This window comes from Erithacus rubecula, assembly GCF_903797595.1.
Source record: "Erithacus rubecula genome assembly, chromosome: 3".
NCBI classification, from domain to species: Eukaryota; Metazoa; Chordata; class Aves; order Passeriformes; family Muscicapidae; genus Erithacus; species Erithacus rubecula.
Genome location: NC_136689.1, coordinates 42,350,185 through 42,377,271, shown reverse-complemented (window position 1 = coordinate 42,377,271; position 27,087 = coordinate 42,350,185). Strand labels below are relative to the sequence as shown.

The window sequence follows — 27,087 nt, the reverse complement described above, 5'->3', positions numbered from 1 at the left end:
TTAAGAAAACTTTGTTTGTTTACAAATTAGATATTGAAGTAAAATGTTCTAATCTCTAAACATTAGGAAAATCAATCCATGAAGCAATAGGGAAGCAGTGTAATTTTTCTGTTTAGAAAGGGTTGTGTTAATATGGTCTTTATTATCCATAAAAATTCCATAATGCACCCGGGGCAGCATTAGAGAAACAGCATTTACAGTTCTTCCAATCTATTTGTTAATGTCAAGTGGATTATTAGAAGGAATCCAAGAGCTCTTAAAATATTACACTTTTTATTTCAAGCTTATAGATTTTGATATTCAGAAACTCGGAATATGAAAATAATTCAGTTGAAGCACCAGCATGAATGTATTGTTAATTGTTCCCAGAGCTCAGACAGCAGTGAAGTGGAGAAATTGCCTGATATCAACACACAAATGAAACCAAGAGCCTTGCTTTGTTACAGAACTACAGGATTACTTGCTGAATCACCTAATACTGTGCAAGCTATGTTAATGTCAATAGTAGGGAAAACATAGCAGCACCCTTCCTCTTCCCTCAATTGTCACATATTCTGTATCTGCCTTTTTCAGTAAAGGTTTAAGTGGAATAGATCACCAATGTGATTTATCAGTAAATTATATTCAGACAAGGAATTGTTTTTTCCTCAGGAAAATAATGGGGTAAAATTAGCAGAGAGAGGGGAGAAGCACATATTCTCCAAACCCAAAGTTTCTACCCAGGGAAATAAAGCAACATCTTTTGTTCCATTCCTACCACTGTACACAAAAGTAACTTCCCCCTCCAGTAGATTTTGAAACTCAGGAGTGTCTCATTGGAAAGACATTTCTAAGATTATTTTTTCCTCATTGTTAAGAGGAAATGGCTGCCTTAGTCATGGCTAACAAACCTGGCACACACATGAAGCAAAATCTGTTTTGAAGTAGTGACATTTTTGTCATTCATGCCAAAGGCAGGGCAGATTCTGAGATTTGGGAATAAATGGATGTTCTCCTCATGGGGATCTGTTACAGAGAATTCCCTATGACAGGTGAAGGAACCAAACAGGTTTTTTTAAAAAGACAGAGAAGGAAACGTCATCAGGATATTTTATGGGGCTGATAATCCACGGCTTCCTCATTTTCACAGGGAAGATTTTCGAAGAGGGAGTTCATAAATTTCATGTGAGGCACAGAGAGTGCAAGCACTGACCTCGGGCAGGACACGGCACCACTGCCCAGCATCCAATGCTTGCTGGTGCCGCTGCCAGCTCTTCCCAGTTCTCCTTCCTCGGGGAGTGCCAGCTGCTCTCAGAGGGCGCAATTTCTGAGAGGTGAGGGGTAATTCCCCCTCAACACCAAAGCTTGAGGCACAACCTGCATGTTCCTGTTTGGCCAAGGAAAATAGTGAGATATGATCGTGTAGATCAGCCCGGGATGCGGCACAACCTGAAGGGTCCGGGGCAGGTGACGGAGAGAGTAGAAATGGACACTTGAGGAGAAAAAGACGCGGTGAGGAGAAAATGGGCACGTTTTTCTTTTTGCTGAAGCATCCCCGGTCAGGCTGAGATGGTGGCAGCGGGAATGGGAAAGTTTGCCGTGACCTCACACTAGCTCGTATTCAGCAGCAAACCTCTAAAACTTTTAGCTGGGAGCAGCAGAATCCCGCCACCAGCCCCTCCAGCTCTCCCCTCCGCCTTTCCCCAGCCTGTGGGGCGGCTGGCTCCCCCTTCCCGGTCTGCTCCAGCGGGTTCCCGAGCCGCGGGACGGGACGGGACGGGGCGGGAGCGGCGGAGAGAGGGAGGGGGAGAGGCAGCCCTCAGGCAGCTTCCTCCCGCTCTCCCTTCCTCGTCCGGCGGCCGCAAAGAGCGCACCATGGCCCGCAGCCGCCGCCGGGAGGGCTCCGCGCCGGGCACGGCCCCGCCGCCAGGTCCTGCCAGGGGCGCCGGGCCCTGGGCTCGGGGTTAGAGCCTCGCCGGGGGCCATGGGCACGGCGTCGTCGCTGGTGAGCCCGGCGGGCGCGGTCGGGGAGGTGATCGAGGACGCGTACGGCGGCGGCGGCGGCGAGGCCTGCGAGATCCCGGTGGAGGTGAAGCCCAAGGCGCGGCTGCTGCGCGGGTCCCTGCGGCGCGTCGGCGGCTCCCGGCCCGGCGGCCTCATCGGGGCCAGCTTCAAGTCCACGGCCTCGGTGCAGGAGCTGGAGTGCGTGGCCGAGTACGAGCGCCTGAGGAAGGAGTACGAGATCTTCCGCGTCAGCAAGAACAACGAGGTGGCCTCCATGGTGAAGAAGGAGGCGAAGCTGGACAGGGAGAACAAGCGGCTGCGCGCCGAGCTGCAGGTAGCGCCCACGGAGTGAGGGCACTGGGCAGCGAAGCTGAGGCTGCCAAGGACTCGTCCCGCTTCCTGGGGAAAGCTGTGGCAGGAAGGTCACGGGTGCGAGGAAGGGAAGGCAAGGTGCTGGGGAAATGGTGCTCTCCTGCTGAGCCGTGGGGATGCTGTCAAAGAGCACGTCTGGGGATGGGGACCGCACCCTGCGCGGCTGTGGCGACCAGTGACAGGGAACGGCCTGAAGATATGCCAGGGGAGGCTTAGGCAGGATATTAGGAAAAAGTTCCTCACCCAGAGGGTCTTGGGCTCTGGAACAGGCTCCCCGGGGAAGTGGTCACAGCACCAAGCCTGACAGAGTTCAAGAAGCGTTTCCACAATGTTGTCGGGCACATGGTGTGACTCTAGGGGTGTCCTGCGCGGGACCAGGAGTTGGTCCTTGTGGTTCCCTTCCAGCTCAGAATATTCTCTGATTCTGCCCGCCCTACAGAAAGGAGGGATGTAGGATTCTCAGATAATACTGTAGTCAGACCTGAAAAGTAACCTAAAACCTCTTATCGGCAATAAAACTGAAAAAAAATTAAATGTTTTCAGGCCCTTCAGAAAACATACCAGAAAATACTTAGAGAGAAAGAAAGTGCATTGGAAGCTAAGTACCAAGCCATGGAGAGAGCTGCTACTTTTGAACATGATCGAGACAAGGTCAAAAGGCAATTCAAGGTATGGTTTGACTTTTCTATTCCTAGGAAAATGACCAAAAAAGATGGATGCAACTTGTTTACATTCCCCAAATGAACCCTTCTCCAGTAGCTTTCATGAGGGCCTCTCCTTAAAGACACCTTAGAGTGTCATAGCTGTAGCTGCCTATTTACATTAATATAATCCTACCAGAACTTCTCTGTAAGACTAAGAGGAAAAAAAATCTGAAATAACTTTATAAATAATAAAAGGAGAACATGAAGTGGTACATCATAAACTAAATTCCTGCATTGAATTTGAGCACAGGAGTATGTTAATATTTCAGAGTGACAAGAAAACATGAGCTGCAAATTGGCACATGCTGAAGGAATGTATAAACACAGAGTTCGATTATTTCTGAATAAATTTTATATATTGTGTTGTAAAGTGTAACACCTCTAGCTTACATTTTTTAAAAAAGTCTGTGTCGGTTCATCTCTTTGGACTGCAAAAATATGATAGTCAGTTAGAGACAGTTTGTGTTCTCTGGAGGGATGACTTGAAAGGCCAGGCAGATGTTTCTGCTTTTCCTTTGCTGCAGATGATACTTTTGCCACCCGAAACAGGGCAGTAGGTCCTAATTTTTCACTATTCTGAAGATTCTTCATGTCCATAATTTTAATTGTCTGTAGCTGTATGTAGTTCATATTTGGCAGATATATGAAAAGAGAATTGATTCTGACCTTATTTAATTAAATGAGACTTGAAGACAACTTTCTTTCTCTGAATTTAAAATTAGATTTGGGTTTTCCTTCCCACATGATAAGTTACAAATAGGACAACTGGAGATGCTAGATCAATTTCTGTCGTAGTAAAGTTAAATTTCTGCAACAGTAAAACATAAATACAAGATTATATGTAACTAAATACATGAAAGAATAAAAGGGAGCCTTTGAAAAAATTGTTACATGTAGCAATTTTAGAAGACAATAAAGTTTAAAAGTAAAAAGAGTTGTTTTAATTTTTAATGAACGTGCTAATGCAGGCTTCTTTCAAAATGGTATGCTAAGGTTTATAATGGTAAAAATTTTAAAATAGAAAATTTTAAACTATGGTTTCCTGCTCATTTCTTGTTCATGATGTCTTAGGTTAACATTTTCACTTGTCTATTAACAGAATGCTAGAAACTTACTTTTCCAATTGAAAGTTGGTAACAGGATCTCAGAAGCAGATACTGAATTTTAAAATATTTTCTTTTCTCTTTCTGCTGATAGATTTTTAGAGAAACCAAAGAAAATGAGATTCAGGACTTACTGAGGGCCAAACGAGAGCTAGAAGCAAAACTCCAGAGACTCCAGGCCCAGGGAATCCAAGTGTTTGATCCTGAAGAGTCTGATTCTGATGATAATTGTACAGATGTTACAGGTGAGAATTTCATCCCCAGCACTTTATGTTGGAGCATGACTGAGGTCTCCAAATAGTAAAGCAGAAGACAGATATTTATATTGTTTTGAAAAAAAAAAAGTTTTATTAATCCAGATGAAAAGCAACTCAAAATAGTTTGAAGGGTAAAAGCAACAAACCTTGCAAATTTGATTTAGATTGTGGGAGCCTCAAATTTCTGGTGTTACAGATGAATAAATGGAGACAGAGTACTGTCTGGAGTCAGAGTTAACTGACACAGTTGCTTCAACACTTTTAAAAATTTGTTCTGTGAACTGTTCTGGGTTGTTTTAGTCTAGATCTGAGAGATGGTGCTCCAGAGTATCCAAAAGTCACACCTGAAACTAGAGGGAGTCTTAGATAGAGTTTGGGTGATGACATATGTCAGTGTCAGCTGCTGTGTGTTCCAGAACAGCAAAGTTAGATCTTTAACATACAAGAAGTAGGTACAAAAGCTTGTATATGCTGTATGAGGAATTTAATAACATGGAAAGGATTCAGATGGGTGTGTGAGCAATCTGAGTAATAGCAAATATTAGGAAATACCCTCAGCCTTTGGTGTCATGGATTGTCATTAACTTGGGGACAAGCAACCACTTAGAAGTACAGCACACAAAGGTGTGAGGAAATCTGCTGAAGGAGAAAAAATTATGGTTAGTGGCATGTGGCTGTAGGTTTCAGCTAGAGTATTTGGGATTGATAATTTACCTTGTAGTGACAATGAAGATGGGTTTTTTGTTTTCAATTCTTAGCTGCTGGGGCACAGTCTGAATACTGGAATGGAGGAGTGTTGGGAAGTGAGCCATCCATGGGTAGTATGATGCAACTTCAGCAGTCTTTCAGAGGGCCTGAATTTGCTCATAGTTCCATAGATGTTGAGGGACCATTTGCAAATATAAACAGAGGTAAGTAAGGGTAATTCAATTTGCTGGGATTGTAGGTGCCTATGGAATTTTTCCAACTATGGTTAAGTAACTCTGTTTCTTCCTAGATCCTTTTCTGTCCACTCTTGAGTAATTTAACGAAAGGAATATTTGGAATTCTTTGTAAAAATAAAAGGAAATGTAGCTAAGTTATGTTTAATATATGTGATGACTATGATATGTGCAGCAGTGATTTTAGCAAACAGCAGTTACCAGTGCTTTGTTGTGAGTCTGTTCCTTATATTGACAATGGAAGATAGTGGCTCCTTCTTTCAATATCTACTGATATTATTTGTTTCCACTTGTATTCAGATTCTCTACTTCCTGAATATGAACATAACATTTGTATTAGAATAAATTATACCCGTTTTATTCATTGATTTTGCATGGGTTTTGACTCTGCCTGGGGGGCCACTTATGGAAATGTGATTGCAGGACCAGGATGTAGTGTTGTTATATAAATCAGGGCTTCATTTTTTCTTGTCAATAATTACTGCTTTTGAACTTTGCTTCCCGAGTGGTTTCTTAGAAATTGGCTTCTAATACTCTGGTTTCCTTCACTGGTTCCTCTGGTTGTCCTGGCTCTGGAATCTCTCTTGCATATACTTGAACTTTGCTGGCAGTTTCTCCCTTTTTAGTTGAATCCTTCAGGCTCTCTCTGATTCAGAAGTCTGTGCTTGCAAAGTGGAAGGGATGGGTCTTCCCTGTGATGGCTGCAGCTTCATACACTAAGCCTTCCATCAAACTGAGGTCCTGAGAAGAGAGCCTATTCCTATCTTGAAAGAATGACCAGCCACAAAATGAAGAGTCTAAGAAAGTTTAAAAACTCATTGCTTCTGTAGGGAGTAAACATACAGTGCTACAGAAAGCAATGGATTTTTTTCTCCAGAAGAGGAAGGTCCTGCAGTGTTTTGCTGTCATTTATTCACATGGTCTAATTGAAACACATGTAGATCTCCAGGAAAAAATGTGGTTATGCATGAATTTATTGCTCCTGCATATTGTTACTTATTTTACAACTACGAGCTTGATTCCGTGGAAATATTTCATCAATCCTTTTTGAAGGAAATACCATTATGATGATAATATAAATATATTTAACACTTTTATTTTGCCACATTGTCAAATTGTATGACATTATCAAATGGTATGAGTTCTCAAAATTTGTAGAATTTAAATAATTGAGTAAAAAACACTGCTAATATTTTAAATAAAAAATGTAGTATTCAAGATATTAAGAGGTGATGACTTACCTGTTATGCAGTGTAATGATATATGAAGACCTCTAAGACTTCATTTTGGAGTTTTTTTCCATTGGCAGATGACTGGGATGCTGCTGTTGCCAGTTTATTGCAGGTTACTCCTCTGTTTTCCCACTCTCTGTGGAGTAACACAGTGAGATGTTATATTATCAGTACTGATGAGACTCAGCCAGACGTGACCATCTTCATTAGAGTGAGTACCTCTCAAACCTATGCTCACTTACATGCTGTCTTATTTCCAATGTGATGCTGGTTCAGAAATTTGTTTAATACTTCTTGAAAGCTTTAGTTGCTGTAATCTGATTTCAATGAAATCAGCAAAAGTATTGTCAAGGGCTTCAGGGGAACAAACTGCTTAGAGAAAAGAAGGTCCTTAGTGCTCTATACATGTTTAATAATAAAGCACTGTTGCTCACATTTGCTTTCAGAACTACTCTCCAAAACTTCAGAGAATCTGTGAAACAATGGGGTACTTCTTTCAAGTTGTTAATTTTTCAACAGAAAATGAAAGGCCTGTTAAGGATGTAAGAAAATGGGAAATTGAAAAAAGTTCATTAGTCATTTTGCTCCTGCATTTAACTTTGCCAAGGTGAGTATTTTCCAAGCTGGTGAAACAAATGGCAACTGGTAATTTATGCAGAGAGCATAGCTTATTAAAATGTATGGGATGTTTTGCTCAGTATATTTCCTAAGCTAGTAACTTCAAAGTGATACTCCTTCAAACTTTAGGTTTGCTAGTGCAGACGCTTAAAAGAATGTATCAGCTTTGTACTATTTTCTTTTTCTTGTAGCTACAAATTCTCTTAAGATACAGCTTGAGTGATGTTTTAATAACGTACAGAAATGTTTTGCTTTCCAAGAGCAGTTCTGTTTTGTGCATACGGCTGTGTCTGAGGAATTCAAGATGGTTGATGTGAATGTCATCAGTGTTTTTCATTTGCTTATCTAGTCTTACACCTGTCCGTAGTATCTGGGGTTTATTGTATCACATATTAGTTCCTGGTTTTGGCTGTCTTTCAGACTAATTTCATGGCTCTCCTGTGTCTTACCTTATGCTAGCTTTTGACAGCTTTGATTTACTGAAGTTATGATATTTCATGTGACAAATAGTGATGGAATGTGGTCTGTTTGTTCAGTGAGTAATTTCTTAACCTTCTAGAAGAAGCATGATTCACTAAAAAAATACAGCAAAGGAGGGATACTTTTTAAATTGCGTTAGGAATATTACTGTTATGCTTTATATGCTGTTGCCAAATAACCCAATTTTATGTATATGGAGCACAAATGTGTAAGAACAAAATATGCAAAAAGAAACATCAAAAGTATTAATTTAGAGAATTTCTCTTAGAAAAACTCTGATGAAAACTGCAGTGCTTGTGTAAAGATGGTAATATTTGAGCAATCCTGTCTGCTATTGTCAGCATCCTCAAGTAGTATAGTTTCTTCTGTGGAATGACAATAGATACCCTTGGATATCATTCACATATATAAATGCAAAGTGCTTTTGAATTTGGAGGTGTCAAATTATCCTTTTTAAATACTATAAATTGAAAGACTGTCCCCCAAGACATCTGACATCTCACAAATACTTAACTAAATACTAATATCTTACACTAAATACTAAATACTAATATATAATATCTAATAAATACTAAGTATCTTCCTAAAAAGATCACAGATAGAACAGAATCTTCAGATAACTGATAGCAAAGCATATATATGATGCTTATTAATTATATGTGAAACCATATTCTTTCCAATTTCATTCTGCATATTGGTATGATGGGAAGAACAGCTTTAAATTTTGCAAATCAGTAATCATAAACATTAATAAATGGGTTTATTGGTTTTGATACAAGTAGCATAAATCTCTCTCTTAGCTTTTTCTTGCTTCAGATATTTTCTCAAATTCTCTGTAGAAGTATTTGATTGCTTTTTGCTATAAATAGATACGACTTTTGAATTAGATTTTGCAGTGAAACCCATCTTTGGAGCTTGTGTTGATTGAACTGTTTACTGCAGCAGTGTAATATAGCACAAGAATGCTGATTTCCAATCTAGTTGTTTGTTGGAGGACTGTGAAGAAGCCTTCTTGAGAAACCCAGAAGAAAAGCCCCGGTTAATTTACCACAGAAGGGAGGATGGCAGAGTCAGTTCAGTCGCAGTGCAACAGTTAATTGAGCAAGTTTCTTGCATGAACAAAGCAAAGGTATGGCATTTAAAAATTGCTATAAGCAACACTGCATGCTAATATTCCCACATTTTAGAAAAAAAATTTAATTGTACTCATTGCTCTGGCTGCTCATTCTGTGAGCAGATTGATGAAGCTGAAATGTATGAATGTTATGAAATTTTCATTAGGAGGGGAGAAAAAAAATCCACTGCATTTTCACTGAAAAAAAAAAAAAAAGCTATGCTATAAGGTTAGAATTTCTTAGTTATGTTTAGGCATTTAAATGGCAAAGTTATTTATCTGAGGTCCCCCTGCAGCCACTGAAGGAGTATGGAATGTACTTCTAGAGGGATTTCAGCTGCCTAAAAATCAATCAATTATGATTTATTTTCCTCTACAGAGACAACAGTTGAGAACAGCTGAAACTAGATGCCCAGCTTTTGAAGTTCTTAGGCAAAGTGAATCTTACCTAAGGAAAGCAACAGAATGGAATTCAAATGTATTCCAGAATATTTTTCTTGAAAGTCTCAAATACTGCTTTCAGTTGGATTCAGAGTTGTGTAATGCTTTGCCGTTTACTTTTTCAGATGATTGACCATGTTGGAGGTGTGGAGGAAGGAGCATATGAAATCTATAATTGTGTGGAAAAAATAATTAAACAGGTAAAGTATGTTGTGCATTTTAGCTTTTTATTTCTACACTGATTTGTGATGTTAAATGATGTCAGTGTGATTACTATGTGATACTTAGATGTGATTCAAAGTTTGTTTTATCATTAATATCTGGCAAGCAAGGAAATGTGCAAGTGGAAAATAAAACGCCAAACTGAGCAGCACTTTTCTGGACAGAAGCACAGGACCACAGAAGAGGGTTCTCTTTATGGACCTAAATTAGCTTTTAATTTCTCATTATCCATATCATAGATATGTCCTCTCCTTAATCTTGTGGTGAGTTATTTCCACTATGAGATATTTATAATTAATGTCTTGTGACCTATGCATTCAGAGTTAGCTTAGTTTGTTTAATTGCTTATTTATTTTTGTTCTCTGCTACCCTACAAGGAAATGAGCATATTGGTGTTAGTAGAGCCACACTCACATTGACACTAACAGCAAATGTGCTTGCACTATAGTGGCAGTTTTCTCCATGTAATGTTTTTTGCCTTAGGACATATTGGGGTGTGAAATAACAGACCTAGAAGGCAAGGATTTGGGTAATAAGGAAGACACTAGTGCTCCTGAAGAAGAAGTTTTTGGTGATGTATTGTGGGATGCACATGATGAGCAAGAACAGATGGAAGCTTTTCAGCATGCCTCTAATTCAACATGTGAGCTGGGATTTGAGAAAGTGAGTACATTATAAAAGGTACATAGATGAAGAGAAAGTCATCACTCACTTCCATCCCTTGTTGGGCAAGATGCATTTCAATAGAAGAAGCTCTGTCTGAGAGCATCCTTAAGGCTGTCACTCCTTACTCTGGAAGAAGCCATATGTCTGCTATAGATAGCATATTTCTTTTCTGGGAGAGATGCCAGTTGGTGTGTTGTTGAATGACATTGATGAAGAAGTAGTTGTTGTGCCTGCACTGGAGAAAAGCACTATAACAGTATGCCAGAAGCAGAGCGTCCTCTTAGACGCTGGTCATCAATAGAAAACACTCTGAGTATCTATCTTTTCTTCTATTTTTTTATTTCTCTTTTATTTTCCCCCAAGGAAATCCAATCTCTTTCTTGACACCTGGAGTGAGGTCTTTAGGAGATGGATAATGAAAAGATTTCATCTCATCAGGCAGCTGTAAAAGATGAACAAAGGAAACTTTATAGTGGAAAGCTGCAGAATAGCTCAGTACTTACTCATTACTGGAAATAATTATTTTAAAACATTTCAAGTTGTGAGTATCAAGAACAGTTACATGGTGGGAAGATATAATGAATGTAGAATGGTAAACATTGAAGTCATCACAGAATGTGGTGCAATGGTTCATTTGGGCAATGTAACATAAGCATGCAGTTTCTGTATTTAAATTCTTAGTACCCCTATTTTACTAGCACAATATATTCTTTTACTTCACCACTCCTATATTGGTAAGGGTTTGGAGGATTGTGCCATCTCTGCTACATTCTAGAGCAATAGAATAATAGAATACTAAAGAAACAATACCAATATATACCAGTATATTTAAATGCACCTCTTATTTTGAAGATAAAATATTTCTCCCAAACAGGTGAAGAGTGTTTTGCTTAGGTCATTTGCTGCAACATTTTTGGACATTCATATGCTGAAAGAAAGCCTTCTTTTGTATGCTTTTGTGTGCTCAAAATAGTCATCCATGGCAGATGCCAACCTTTCCAGGCAACCATATCCACTATAGTGGTGTAGTTTGGGCAAAGAGCAGGCAAGGAAGCCTGAACAAATAAAAAATGCAGTTGATTTACTATAATAATGCTAATTCAGTTTATTAGCACTGAAGATTCCATTCTAAATAGAGTTTTGAAGAAAGTGTTAATTAATTTTACACTTTCTAAAAAAGAGATAATAAATTCTGTGATTTAAGTGTTTCCTTGCAACATCTCTTTACACTTGTATTGCATTTCAGTAGTTACTCCTTTGCTGTAATAAATCAGTAATGCATTTTTGGTCTAAATGGTTTACAATATCAGGCACTGTATTTCTTCCTTAATCACTGGAATATTTATAATGCTTGCTTCTTTTTTATAGTATTTTGAACGTCTCAATGACCTAGTAGCAGCACCAGCACCAATTCCACCATTGCTAGTATCAGGAGGACCAGGCTCTGGGAAATCTCTCCTTCTGTCAAAATGGTAGTTTAATTTTTTTTTTTTTAATACATGAATGAAATTTAAGAAAAAAGTTTCCATTATATTTCAAGCACTGTATCAGTAATAAGAGGTGAAATGAGGGCATTTACAAAGCACTGAAGTTATTGAACCATCCTGGAAAGATTTGTGATATTTGAGTAGCTAATTTCATCTGCCTCTAACTGTTCCCTGACTCCAGCTGCAACACTTTATGATAAGGCATCACTTACATATCTGTCTTTGCACAGCATTACAATGTGGTTTTGATAGCTCAGTAGTGTTGCCCTTCTCTGATACACAAGAAGAGTATGAAATGAAGAAAGAATCCTCATAATTTATCATAGACTGTAGAATTGTATGGTCACTTGTATGCTATGACAAAATTTGCTGTCATAAAAATAAATTGATGGTGTCATTGCTTTTTACAAGCTTAGTGGCACATGACTATTCAGTACCAGGAAGGGTATTTGCTCATTGCTATCAGTAATGGTGAGAGCAAAAATGGAATCTGACATTAAAAGTTCAGTTATAGCTCAGGAAATGTCTATCCTGTTTTGTAAGATAAATATGGACCACATCTAGCTAAGATATCCTATCTCCTTTGGCAAAACTAATGCTTTTTGTTTAAGATCTATTTGTAAAATTACAATCTGTTGAGTCTTTTTCTTTTTCTTCTCTTCTTTCATTAGGATTCAGTTACAGCAGAAGCATTCACCAAACACTCTAATTCTTTATCACTTTGTTGGGAGGCCCATGTCTACTAGTTCAGAATCTGCGTTGATAATCAAGCGCCTTACTCTAAAGGTAATGCTGTATTACATGCCCTGCATTGCATCTTTCTTTGTGTGTCTATGTGTGTGCAAAAATAACATTTTCTATACATTTTTCAGCGTTAGTGAAAAGTAATACAAGTGTAGTAGAAAAATATTCAGGTTCATGTTGGTCAGGGCTCTAGGCAACCTGGTCTGGTTGAAGATGTCCCTGCTCATTGCAGGGAGTTTGACTAGGTGGCCTTTAAAGCTCCTTCCAATCCAAACCTTTCTGTGAGTTTATGAAATGTAAGGCATTATAGGCTGAGGGGAATCTGATCCTATACACTTAATGCAGCTCAATTAAATACCATTTCTGGGATGTTCTAGATCAGCATTAGCAGTTATGTTTCCAGTGACCTATACTGATGACTTAAAAAACCATATAAACTCCTTCCAAAATTTCCTGCCATCTGGCCAATGAAAGAGGCAGGTGGTACCTCTTGTGTCTGTGTGCTTAGAAACTTGAGGCTGTATTGGCCACTTGGCACCATCTCATTCCTAGACTAGACTCTCTCCTGTATTAATTTATTTTTAATCGGGCACTCAATACATGAGAATAAGAGTAATTTTTCTGCTGGGATCTGAACTTGCTTTTTCCATCACAGAGTGGCACTAAGGGCCTTACAGTACTAAAACCTGTAGAAAAATTAATTCAGTTGTGCTATCCTTGCAATTTTCTCATCTATCTTAGATGTTTAGTCTGTGACTTCAAGACATATTCTTTGTTCTGCATATGCCAACTTTCTGCATATACTAGAAGGAAAGAACTCTGTGTGAACTTGACTAGAAAAATTGCCCCAAATCACATGGAGGTTTTTTGGGGGAGAGGGTGAGGCAGGGGGAGGAGTGGTTTTTTCCCCCTCTTTTGTGTCTATAGGATTTCTTTCAACTATCCCAGCTGATTTTTAAGGTAGAATTTCTTATACACGTTTATAATTCTGCAGCTTATGCAACACTCTTGGTTAGTATCACCTCTGACTTTCGATCCAGCTAAACTTCTGGAAGAGTTTCCCCGTTGGCTGGAAAAACTTTCTGCACGCCATCAAGGCAGCATTATTATAATTATTGACTCTATTGACCAAATACAGGTATGTTTTTAAAATCTGTGCCATTTCTCAGTCTAAGAGGAATCTTGGCTATTGTAATAGGTGCAGCCATAGCTATGTAACAAATATATTAGTATTTGCTTTGCTCTGAAGAGAACATATAGATAATAGTTTTGTAAAAAGTGTGGTTGAGTTATTTATGTAGATAAATTTTGGGGGCTTGTTTTGGTTTTTTCCCTGCTAAATTTTATCTTTGCACCTTAATTTTTGAGCAGTCTGGTTACATTACTTTTCCAAATATTCAAGGCTGCAAGCTGACTTATTGGGTATGTAAATAGACTGTTTTTAATGAGGTGAACATTTCAACAATAGTATTCTATCTGCTTCATTTAGTGTTCAGTTGTGCTGATACATACAAATGGGTCATTTAGTACTGTCTAGAGGATCAGATCATGAAAGATTTTAAAGGATACTGAAGAATTTAAGACTCCTTTCATTGGGTTGTACAGTTAATGAAACATAGCAACTTCTGGCATTGTTTTGAACAACCTCTGTGCTAAGAAATTAAAATTTGTTTTTAAGCAAGCTGAGAAGCATATGAAGTGGTTGATAGATCCACTGCCAGTGAACGTGAGAGTGATTGTATCAGTGAATGTAGAAACATGTCCGCAGGCATGGAGGTAGGTTATATTTCTGTGATGTGTCAGAGTATCCTGGCTTAGAATTATTATTTTAAATTGCAGTTACTCACTGAAGAGCAGACAGATTTATCAAGAAGTGGAGATTTAATAGGATAAGATTTTGCAACCTATGAGGAAAATGAAAGCTTCTCTGTTGTAGCTGCAATGATAGATTTTAGCTATTGGAAAACCAGATTCTTGTTTTACTGTGATGGATCTGTCCACATGATTGACCATAGAAAGATGAAATTAAATGCAGTCAGATGCACATCAAGAACTGCAGTACTATGATGTAGATTCAGGATAAGGCTAAAAGTGGAAATTTTACTTCAAATGATTAGAATTTCATAGTAGTGGGGAACAGCTTCAATTACTGCTTTGATGTAAATCTTGAAAAAGCCCTGGAACTCTGACGTATTTTTTTTTCCTTTTGTGTGCTATTTAATAAGGTTCAAATATGACTTTGTTCTCTATTACCAAAGGTTATGGCCCACTCTTCATCTTGATCCACTGAATTCCAAAGATGTTAAATCTCTCATTAGTGCAGAATGTAACTCTGCAAATGTTAAATTGACTAAAGAGCAGGTATGTCTGTTGCAGTTTTTCTAAAATATCTTACTCTAGTATAACTTTTAATGAAAACATGGAAAGATGAAATAAACCCATTTGCCAAAATAAAGAATTATATTTAGCTAACTAAATACAATTGCTCAAGATAGCATGAAGTTTGAGTATTTTTACCCCATGGCTCATAGCACTGAAACACAGATGGAACAACATAAATTTTTAACAGAAAAACTGTGCAGTTGCACGTACTGCTGTAAATGTGTTATTCTATTTTAGAATACCAGGAGGTTTAATTATGTTTTGATTAATTATTGTTGCATAATACTGTAACAATGATTAACAGAGTGGGAAAAAAATTTTCCCTGGAGACTGATTATGTAAGATAACCTTCATGTTGAGATTAATGTTAGATCCTAACTCTTCATCTTAAATTCAAATGGGAATTTCACTCATGCTCCTATAGCTGGAAATGTATGCAGAATTTTGTACACTACTTACCATGTTATAGTCTTCAGATGTTACAGATAGAAGAGTATCTAGAACTTCTGTTTTCTTATTAAACAGTGAATGTTTTATTTGTATGGTTAGCTTCATCTCAGTTCACAGATTTTATTTAAAATGTTGTAGGAGAAGAAGCTTGAGAGACATTGTCGTTCTGCCACAACTTGCAATGCTTTGTATGTCACTCTCTTGGGCAAAACCATTGCTTGGTAAGTTGTTTTGGAAATTACTATGGTCTTCACTAGATTAGAAGACCTCAGGTAGGTTAGCCTTTTGAAATACTTTCATTTAACACAGAATGAATCTTGTTAAGAAAACGTGATGGAGAAGTTTAACGCTTCACTGACTCTGAGCACAATAGGAATAGAAATCAGAGAGTGTACAGTCACCAGTTTGATACCAAGTGAATCCAAATAGTTGTATCTATTTGTTTTAAGATCTTCTGTTTGTATTTTATTTTCATTTGTTCTTCTTTATGGGTGTATCAATTGCTTCAGTGGTTTTTAAAGGTATTTGAAGAATGTTGGTATTGTGTTGTTAAACAGTTAAATTCAGGTGTGTTGTATTTACTGATGTAACAGAGTGTTTGCCCCATAGATTTTTAAGGCTACAGGGAAGTTGAACAACTGTTTAGTTTAACATCCTGCATATGGTCCTTATCCTTGTAATTCCTGCTGTGGAGAAAATTAATCTTCCCTGTTGTGCAAGAGAATACCTAATAAGTGCATTGGCTTCTTATTAACCTAGACTTCATCTTGTTGAGAAAGATGCATTTTCAGTTAAGAGACTCCCAGAAGATGATACACTAATTGGTAATTTACTCTGGGTGACTGATTTCATTATTTTTGTTCACATTTTATGTTCTAGAAGACTTAATTGTTCCTGAAAACTTGCCTTGAAAATTCATTAAATGAAATAGCAGCATGTGGTATTATCTTTATCCATCCTGATGTTCTTACTTTTACTCCTACTGGAGAAAAAACACTGCAGCATAGACAATATGATAGAAATTGGCTTGGAAGAACTCACCTCTTCTTTGTTTAAATCTCACCAGATGCTGTGAACTTTTTGAACCCAGTAAGAGTCTAGAGAATATTTGAGATAGATCTCTTCTGTAGTTTCAAATCAGTCTTACTCAGCCAAATTCAGTATGCTAAATCTTACCCTTTTTGTCCTTCTGCTCAGTGTTGGAAATACAGGAAATATTGATGAGATTCTTCAGCAGTGTTGCCAGTGTCAAGACACAGTGTCACTGTACAGGCTTGTTCTGAGATCAATTCAGGAATCATTGCAGAGTGATAAAGAGAGAGGTCTTTTGAGAGAGGTAAGCAGAGAATGCATCACTATGTCTACATGACATAATGAATACTCCTCCCTGTAAAGAGTTTTTCTTAACTTAAAAGTAAATACAAATTTATAATAGTTCATATGTATTATTCAGATATTAATGTGTATTATTTGTATAGAAGGGACAATTTAATTTATGTAATTACATCTGTTGCATAACTATAGAATGTATGACTGCTTTGTGTTAAGTATCCACTGAGCTGCTGTCTCACAGAATAAAGCAGGGCTTTTTCACTGTGATACAGAATTAGCACTTCCTTGCTGATAACTACTATGATCTAGTGATTAACTACATTGAGCATAGTAAATCAAAATATGGTGTCTTGTGAATACAGGCATTGCTTATTACATTTCTGACTCCTCTTCCTACCTTTGCAGCATTTCCCTCTTGTGCAAAACATTTTTTTATTTAGGGCACAATACTCCTACTTGCTGCTTCTTTGGTTCTGGCATCATAAAGACCCTCAGCATGTTTTACTAAGATGAAAGTTCCTCATGATGATGGAGTTACTCTCTCCCAGTGTTTTAGAGGAAAGTCTAAGGAGCCATTTGTTTGTCTCAGAGTGTCTCATTTGGTGCTTTATCTTTTAGAATACTAAACCATTAACACCGAGATACCTTCTTTGAGAAGAGGGAAAGGGCTTGTATAGGCAGGGTGCTTTCCTTTGGCTATAAAGTTGTCACAGTGATAAACAGTGTTTTTCTTGAGATTTCAGTGTAACTAAGCTCTCCAGGAAATATTGCTAACTGTGTGAAATCTTGTTTTTTGCTTCATGCAGATACTGTGTGTCATTGGTGTCAGCCACAATGGGGTGAGTGAGTCAGAGCTGATGGAGCTTTTTCCTGAGCTGACTTCTGCAGTGCTGGCCTCACTCCTTCACAGTCTGCACAAAATGTGTCTGCTGACATATGGCTGTGGTTTGCTGAAGTTCCAGCACCTCCAGGTCAAGTTTGTAATTCTAAGCATATGCAAGTGAAACTCCAACTCCTAACTCCAACACCTGTTTTTTAGATAAGTTCTTTTGTTAGCTAGGTAGGCCCTGAAATGTTGATATTTGCTCATCCATTCTCCTTAACATCTGGTCTGATTTAGAAACACCTTGAAAACTACCAGAGCTGGCATAAGCCAGTATTGCTGAAAATCTGGCCTTTCAAACCTTCATAAATTTCTAATCTATTAATTGTTAAGTCCATGTATCCTAAAAAACATTGGCTTCCCAAAAAAACCAAGAAAAATTGTAAGAGAAAGGAATATTGCCTGAATAATCAGAGCTGTGGTCTAATGTAAGATAATTTGTTTTTAGTGCCTTTGTCTTTGAAAGATGTTCAGTTCTACAGCATGAGATGTATTTCATCACCCTGTGTATCCTCAGCACTTAAATTAAATGCTTTCTCTTTCTTTTAATTATACTCTCAGGCTTGGGAGATGGTAAAGCTAGAGTATATGGAAGCTGGTGAAAATGTTATTTCTGCCTGTAGACAAAAACTAGTGGAATATTTCACCATGCAGTTAAGGTAGGTCAAAATTCTTGTAGAAATGCTAAACTGCAGATTTCATGCCTCATAGATATTTTTGTTTTCATATACCTTCTTTGAGTTTAGTAAATTATTGTGGCAAAATAGCTATGCAAAATTGTCAGTTTAGAAGTTTATTTATTGATATGTTGCTTTTTAATCTTGGAAAAGAAGGAGATCTGTGAAGCAGAATGGGCAGAACAGGCATATGATAAAGTGACCATGGGCATGAATTTATACCATATCAGTTATTTTTTGGTCTCCAACCCTCCCATGGATTTTTAACTCCCAGTAAATGCTAAGAAATTTGAGCTTTCTTGGAAAACCACTTGTGTTCAGCAAGCAATTAGCACATAGATAAAAGGAAGTCCAGTAGGACAGCTGAACATCTGCAAGTTCATATCCAGCTTGAAAACTGATTCACATTTACATCCTGTATTACTGTGTCCCAGCTGTGGGCTGCTGTTTATTGCTCCTCCAAGCATCCACTGTTGGGTAGCAGGAAGCCAAGAGGGCCACAGTGTGTCAGACAAAGGAGGCACAAGGGCACAGTGGGCTGCTGCAGGGTGCAGTCCTTCTGGAGGCACAGATTAGCCCATATGGGATGGAGAAGCAGCTTTCTGTGGAGTGTGGGGGGGTCCAGTGCCTTCTGAGGTGAAATTAAAATGAACATATAAGAAAATAGAGTACATAGGTCTCAGACATTCAGGTATGGAAATTTTATGCTTGCCTGGTTTTCACATCAAATTGACAAGATGTTAGGCCTGTCAGAGTTTTAATTTTGATTTTTTTTTCTTTCAATAGTCAAGACCGAGTGACTTGGAGAAGTGCAGATGAACTTCCCTGGCTCTTCCAACAGCAGGGTGATAAGCAAAAGCTACACAAGTGTCTTTTGAATCTCTTTGTGTCCCAAAACCTTTACAAAAGGTACAAAGGTAGCAACTGCTTTGGCTGTTATAAATACTTCATAGTGATTTTTTGTCAGTATAAATCTAAAAATCAACAGATTCAAATACTGATATAGTAGAGGCTGAAGTGCTAAGTGCTGTTTCCATATAAATAATATATTTTTTCTATTCTTACACCCTGGGGGTGGTAAAGGAATAAATATTGCTGTTGAATAGTGTTGGTCTCCGTGGATTGTCTCTGTAGATGCTGTAGCATAAGAACAATTTGTGCATGTAGGCCTTTATTCCTAAGCTAGCATCGGTCTGAATAGAGGGGTATCAGAGATAAGATTCTTTTCCTTGTTAAAACAGGGGACATTTTGCAGAATTGCTGAGTTACTGGCAGCTGGTTGGGAAAGATAAGAGCTCTATGGCAGCTGAGTATTTTGACTCTCTGAAAGAATATGAAAAAAGCAGTGAGGGAGAGGAAAGTATGATCTGCCTGGCTGATCTTTATGAGACCCTGGGACGGTTTCTTAAGGACCTAGGTCTTCTCAGTCAGGTAAGTACATTTAGAGATTGTTACAACAGCAAAAAGGCAAAGGAAGCAGAGCTCAGTGTGTGCTTTCTGTGGCAGTAGTTAAGTTATTGCAGCATAAAGAATGCTGCCTGCTGCCCTCACTGCTCTGGACTTGGCTGTTACAGGCTGTAGCTCCTCTGCAGCGCTCTCTGGAGATTCGAGAGACTGCGCTGGATCCAGACCACCCGAGGGTGGCACAGTCACTCCACCAGCTGGCAGGAGTGTATGTTCAGTGGAAGAAGTTTGGGAATGCTGAACAGCTATATAAACAGGCACTGGAAATCTCTGAAAATGCCTATGGAGCAGAACACCCTCGGGTGGCCCGCGAACTTGATGCCCTTGCAACCTTGTACCAAAAGCAGAACAAGTAAGCTTAATTACACTGCTGGTTTTGTTTTATGTGAAGGCAGTACAAAAAAAAAACCACCAAAAACCAGCAGAAGTTTTCTTCCTGAAGCCAGAATTTTTCTTTGGTTCTTTTTTTGAGTTTCATATGTTCAGATGCAACCATGAACATCCCCTCTGTATTCTTGTAGCAGGTCACATAGGAGGGGCCAACTTTTGTGCTTAATTTAACAAAAAACTTGTAGAAATAACAGAGAAACATTGTCTGTCCCTAATAATTCTGTGAATTTTGTATTTGAAAAAAGTGGGATTATTCTCAAGAATCTTGAATTTTCAAATCTGTACACTTAAGTAACTTAGAATCTTATCAGCATACTTACTGATGCTAGATTTGACATTCTTCTCACACTACAAATAACTATTTTCAGATATGAACAGGCTGAGCAACTGAGGAAAAAGTCCTTCAAAATACGCCAAAAAGCAGCAAGGCAGAAAGGCAGTCTGGTAAGGAAATGCTTAGTATTTAAAAAGAGGTGCAGGGAATGTTGCAGCTGTGCTAAACAGATGATAATTTGTGTCTACAGAGCTGACAATCTCCAGGGCTTATGATAATTGTGGGCATAGGTAGTGAAGTACCTCAGCTTTGGTAACTGCCCTTTCAACTCTGCTGGAAGTGGAGATGTATCAGTACAACTGGAATGCAGTTGAGAAAAGTGGAAAAGAAAGAAGTGGCTATATATGTTTCAGAGGTGTGGAATTACAGCTGATACGACTGTGTGTCAAAGTGTCAATGGAAAAAGGCATTCTCCAGAATAGCTGAGGCATTTATCCTACTAGTGAATACAGTGCTTACTGCAATGGAAAATGCCAGTAAAAATATTAGGTGACATACAGAGTTTTTCCCCTATTTTCTTCTTCTGTGTTGTTTTTCAGCTATGGGGTTTCTGTTGCCATTTTTGACCTAAGGGTTTATCATGTAATGCCTGTACTGTAAGAGTCCAGCTAATAACTCCAGAGCTCAAGTTGTAGCTCCAATAAAAGTAGTAAAAAGCCAACAAACATGTTGCTATTTCCACAGTGATTAGATAAGAATGAATTTGGTTCATGAAGATTTGGTCTATTTCTGTAATGAGTTCTGCAAAAATATTTTTATCAAGACTGCGAAGATCAAAAATAGGCAGAGTGTGTAAAAATAGCTGCACTTTTTACTTTGATTTATTTTGTTTGTAAGCATTAACTTGTCTGCTCATTTTAAAAAGATTGATGTGATTGATGATTGAGTAGTATTTTATATGCATTTGATGTGGTGTTTGGGTTTGGAGACTATATTGATTTTAAGTGTTGAGCTTATAAACCTAAGAATTTGATCTGAACTGGTTATTTGAACTGTGAAGTTTAAGCAAATTAGCATGTCTGATATAGGGAGAGCAGTGTGACAGCACAGTAACTGGAAGTTTTCACCAAAGTTTACCTAGAAGTTTTCACCAAAATTTCACTTTTTTAATGCAATTTGCTGATAGATTGTAAGTAAAAGCTACTGTTGCTACTTTGGCACCAAACTAAGCCTTTTGTTTTTTCTGTCTTTAGTGTTAAACTTTAAAAGTACTGGTGAGTGGCTTACATTTCCTTCTCTCTGCTGTAGCGTGGCTTTGCTCTCCTGCGGCAACGAGCGCTGCAACTGGAGGAGCTCACGTTAGGCAAGGATACACCAGATAATGCTCGAACCCTCAATGAGCTTGGAGTCCTCTACTACCTGCAGAATAATCTTGAGTGAGTTGTACTGATTGGACATCCTCTGAGTGTTCTCAGATGTCTGAATGGAGGCAGAGCATGGAGATCTAGCATGAAATGCAGACACATGATCAAATGCTTGTTGTAGTACTGTCCTTTATTCATTCTACTGGGTTTTGTTCACTGTGAAATTCACTTCTATTTTCTATTTGGTGCTGTTGATATGTGGGTATTTACCAAGCCAGTGCACTTCCTGCATTCAGAATTGATGTTCCACAGTTAGCCTTTGTTGCAAATATCAGTTCTCTCAAATTTGTGCCTCCTCTACTCAGCTTCATTATTTTGTGACTCTCTCCTTTGCAGTGCTCATCTTTGGACAGCAGAATTGGCTTTTTTCTATGACAGTATTAACAAGAAGTCATTACTTAAATATTCATTGTGCTTATAATCCTTCAGGTTTTACCCTGATGTCCTGTTTAAAGCCAGAAAGGGCCAGAACAGCCCAAAGGTGTTCTAAAAGCAGACAGAGATAAGCAGGGGTGTTGAAGAAGGGGAATAAAAGGTGCAAGATAGTTCTGATTGTATGTTTAGCCACTCTTCGTATCAACTCCTTTAGCTGACAGAGGAATCTAAACTGTGTGTTGTGAGGGAATTGTAAGGTCACCTAAATCCCACTCTACTGAACTGAATATTTTCAGAGAAGAACAAAAGTGCCCAGCAAAAAAGCAGAGAGTGAGTTCTGGAAGTATTTTTACTTCCAGTTCTTGCTGTACCTGATGTTTAAGGCACCTGTAGCTTTTGGATAATTACAAAAGTATATAATTATTTAGGATCTGCATATAGAATCACAATCTCTGCAGTGAAGGAATTGATTTTTAACAGTTGGACATGTGGGGTTTTCATCAGTTTACCCTTGTGAAGTGACTGATTACAGAGGAACAATATTTTGTCTAATCTCATATATGATTGTTTAATATTCATATGTAGCTCCTGTTAAATGCAATCTACTTCAAGAGTAGCTGCATCTCCACTATTTCATAAGGCAGAAAAACTATAAAGTTGGTTCTAGTGAAGGTTTAGGGAACATTTAGAAATGGATATCTCTGCTCTGAACCAGCAAGACTTCATGTAGTTAAAATGAAATCATTGGCAGAACGATATGTCACTTAATGAATAGCTTGTCACATCATCCTCCAGCCCTTGCATAGAGTGAACATCTTTTGACACTTGTCTTAGAGCTACAGAACTGAATGTACAGTTCTTTGTATAAATGGCCTTTGTTTTCTCTAATGTTTTTTTCCTAAAAATGGATTTTTCCAGTTTGCTAAACTGACTTCTTGAGAAAAGCATTATAGAGTTTGTGTGGATGTCAGGATGAGGAGGTCCCTAGTACTAATGGATGCTACAAGGGCTATGGAGGGATCATCTGTAGTTTTGTTAGAGGAGCTGCTGTAAAGCTGTAATGGAATACATGTATTCCTATGTAATTCCAATGTAATCCTACTGCAGTGAGATAAAACGTGCCCTTTGCTTCAGTGGTGACATTACAGAGTCTTTTCCACTTTGTCAGTTCCAAACAGATTCTACTGTGGGTTTGTTGTTTCAAACAGGCATTTCAGCCTGTACAGATGTTACCAGCTTTAAAATACTGATAAGCAAGTATGTTGTGTAGGACAGCAGAGCTTTTCCTGAAGCGCTCCTTGGAAATGCGGGAGCGAGTCCTGGGATCCGAGCACCCGGACTGCGCCCAGTCTCTGAACAACCTGGCAGCCCTGTACAATGAGAAGAAGCACTATGACAAAGCTGAGGAGCTCTATGAGAAAGCTTTGGACATCAGGAGGAGAGCCTTGGCTCCAGATCACCCCTCCTTGGCTTACACTGTGAAACACCTGGCAGTGCTGTACAAAAAGATGGTGAGCACACACCTGGTACCTCTTCTGAACACCTAAATTACCTGTAATGTCTTTGTCTTAATGGAAGAAATAATGTTTTAGAGATAGGGATAGCTCTGTTGAGCTTGACCTTGACACAATGACCTTGAACTTTACAGTCAATTTAAGGGCAACTTTTAGAATTACAATGGAGATAGCAGTTCACAAATAAACCGTCTGGCTGAGCCACTTTCATCTTATTTTGAGTCAGTGAAAGATGAGCATTACTCCTATACAATATGCACTGTGAGGAGTAAAATTAGCTTCTCCAGCCATTCATACCGGAGAAGTATGAATGAAACTTCTCCATTTCATAATCTCAAAATTTATTATGAATATTTTTGTTTGTAGACGTTCTAAACATTTGCTATTATTAGTGAAAGTTCAGTGGATTATAAGAATTACAAGATTATAAGATTATATAAGATTATAAGAATTCTGTGTATTTTATATTTTCACATTTTACTGTTCTTCAAAGAGAAAAAAGACCTTCATGAAAATCTCTTGGATCAAATTTGCTCATGTTTTTGCTAATTATTACCTGCTATTGTATGCATTAAATGGTTTTGGGTCACAATATTTTCTGCTCACTTTAGCTTCTAATTTTCATGCTGCTAGAAGCTGCAAAACCACTCAATATTTGCATCAAAAACCTCTTTGCTAGTTTGAAGGAGCACAAATTAAAAATCACCAGAGAAAGCTATTTCAATAGAAGTACAACCGAAAATTCTTTTTACATCCTTCTCAATGAGACACTTGTGGGTAAAAAGAAAGGGAAGAAATAGACCTAGCTGAGAAACACATTAGCTAGGAGCAGAGTATGCCCAGTATTTTGGAAAATTAGGTTCTAATAAATATTCATTGTAAACAATTTGTGCAGAAAATACCTATTAATTAACCAAAGTTAACCACTTATTCTAGAAACAGTTAGATCTTCTCTAAGCTTTTGTTTAAAATACCTTTTACTGTTACCATCTTGATACAAGAGAACCAAATAATATTTTTCCCTGTTATTTCTAGGGCAAGTTGGACAAGGCTGTTCCTCTGTATGAGCTGGCAGTTGAAATTCGACAGAAGTCATTTGGCCCAAAACACCCCAGTGTAGCAACTGCTCTGGTAAACCTGGCTGTCCTTTACTGTCAGATGGTAAGTTTGTCATGCCTAATGTTTATTTTTCTTGTCTTAGGCTTTTTTATGGTTTGTATCTAAATGAAATGAAAGAAACTTGACCGTATTTAAAAGGTAAATTCCTTATAGTATTTGCAGATTCTTGGGTTCCATTTTAAATGTTGAAAGCATATCTGGCAAGGAAAATGTACGGCAGGGAATAGATAATTGCTGTGACTGATAGGCACCACATTGCACCTAGGATGCATTGATACTATGTTGGCAAGGAAAAAAATACACACATCTGTATCAAAGAAATACACATCTGTAACAAAGAAACTTTCTGCCACCCAAAGAAAAAGCAGATTGAAGCTTTGCCTCTCTATGAACGAGCACTGAAGATTTATGAAGACAGCTTTGGCCACATGCATCCTCGCGTGGGGGAAACACTGAAAAACTTGGCTGTGCTAAGGTAAGATTATGTGTTTCAACATTATAAATCCAAATTACTGCATGAAACAGAACATCTGGGCTTGTGTAATCTCTAGGAAAGGAATTTTAAATACACTAAGTAAGTTGATAGTACGGTGTATATTTCAGTTTAAAGTAATTGTTTTATTTTCTTCTTTCATTTTTGTTTTGCTTTTTTCCAAAGCTATGAAAGGGGAGACTTTGAGAAGGCAGCTGAACTTTACAAGAGAGCTATGGAAATAAAAGAAGCAGAGACTTTGTTGATAGGTGGAAAAGCAACTTCTCGACACTCATCAAGTGGAGACACATTCAGCTTAAAAAGTGCATTATCACCAAACACTTTGCTGGAACATGGACAAAGGTGATACCAACCTGCTCCAAGAAAAGGCAGTCTCCATTGATATTTTCAAGAAGACAGAAAATTACTAAGACAAATCCATTTTTCCAAGGATTATGTACTGTTTTGGGACTGACAGCTGTCTTCATGAATTCTGTCTTAACTTTGCAGACTGTATGGTACAAAGTGAGCTTTTTTTCATTGTATATGGGTACACACATTAGTTACTAGCTCAAGTTGTAGCTAATGCCAAATGCATGGACTTGATGCCTCTTAGCATAAGTGCCAGGACTATAACAAATTAAGCTGAACCACTTATATAAACTCCAAGGGGCAGTTCTTATTTCTGTGTTGTAATAGCATGGCTTAGAGGATTTGTGTATTTTTGTATCATCAATCCTTCCTGCCTTTTTTTAAGCCTTTAAAGTTGTTTCTGAAGAAACGGTAATTTTGAAAAATTTTTGAAAATACTGTTTAACCAGGGTTACTTAAGCCTTAGGCAAACTTTCATTCAAGGGACTTGTGCAAAATCAATTGGTTTCCTTGGGAAGCTAAGGTATCTAAATATATCATCATCTACAGTTAAAGCTGTTGTTAGGTTCCACTCTGTTCAATAAAAATACTTCCAGTGGCCAATCAGAATGAAGATGATTATGGCCAGATTTCCTATTCTTAAACCTTCAGCAATACTTTCACTGTTTAATCTTACTGAATCCCTTAAAATACAAGAATGCTTGTATTAGCTGGGAAAACCTAGCAATGCAAAGTAGTTTGCCATCAGATAAAGAAATTTTAATCAAATCTACATGCCTGTTGTATTTTTTAATACCTGAGTCATTGAAAGACTCAGCCTGAGTTCTATTCTCACTCAGTCCATAAATGCATACATCAATTTAAATACATACTAAAAAAACTTTCTATAAAAAAGGGAATGTAAGTGGAAAATTGAAACTCTACTATAATATTTCTGAGGCAACGAATGTTAAGATTAACTTGATCCAGTTTCAAAAATACAAATGGCCTTCACTTCAAAGAAGTACTTGCCTTCCACAGTGTTTTTTCTCTTTTATAGTAGAATTCAATATTCCTAATTTCAGCCCTTGTCCTGATTAGGAGGAATGTAGTATTTTGGTAATGCAGTAACTTGGCAAAAGATAAGGTATATAAAACTGACAGCACAAATATACAACCCAAATTTGATTTTTAAGATGAAGGTTCAGTTGAAAACAAAAAATCAAAAATAGTTCTTGAAGGGGTTACAGTAGTGCGGTAAGAGTTGACACTTTGTAATAGCTCTCTGGATATTTTCCTCTTATTCAGAAAATAAAACCCTTGCTTACAAATACTGCATTACCACTCTATTTCAGCCACATTGAAAAGTTTTGAAAATTGTAAAGTTCTTTGCAGGATTGTCACCAGCTAAGAAGACCAGCAAAAGGAAAACCAGACAAATACACACACTAAAAACCCCAAATATACCACCCCTCTACCCTCCCAAAAAATCTCAACCTACTCAGCTTGTGTGTGTTTATGTTGCCTAATGTTCTTAGACCTGGTAATTCTCTCGTCCAAAGAATTACCAGATGTCTGGTCTAGCTTGTCTTGTCTGTTCTGTTTTTAACATGTAC

The 27,087-nt window shown here is 38.0% G+C and overlaps 1 protein-coding gene across 1 annotated transcript; it reads left to right on the top strand.

Annotated features, from left to right (window-relative positions):
* The first annotated feature begins 192 nt into the window (after positions 1-192).
* Positions 193-26,933, top strand: NPHP3 (nephrocystin 3). The gene is made up of 27 exons (XM_079302024.1): positions 193-2,317; positions 2,899-3,024; positions 4,257-4,407; positions 5,178-5,330; positions 6,670-6,803; positions 7,039-7,199; positions 8,672-8,819; positions 9,371-9,445; positions 9,951-10,130; positions 11,502-11,605; positions 12,292-12,406; positions 13,359-13,502; positions 14,043-14,140; positions 14,623-14,725; positions 15,335-15,417; positions 16,394-16,532; positions 17,335-17,499; positions 17,973-18,070; positions 18,875-18,997; positions 19,330-19,519; positions 19,663-19,904; positions 20,311-20,386; positions 21,525-21,652; positions 23,286-23,526; positions 24,565-24,690; positions 25,008-25,123; positions 25,307-26,933. Exons 1-27 carry the CDS (start codon positions 1,964-1,966, stop codon positions 25,485-25,487), a joined length of 3,954 nt encoding a protein of 1,317 aa, XP_079158150.1. The 5' UTR covers positions 193-1,963; the 3' UTR covers positions 25,488-26,933.
* Positions 26,934-27,087: the final 154 nt, after the last annotated feature.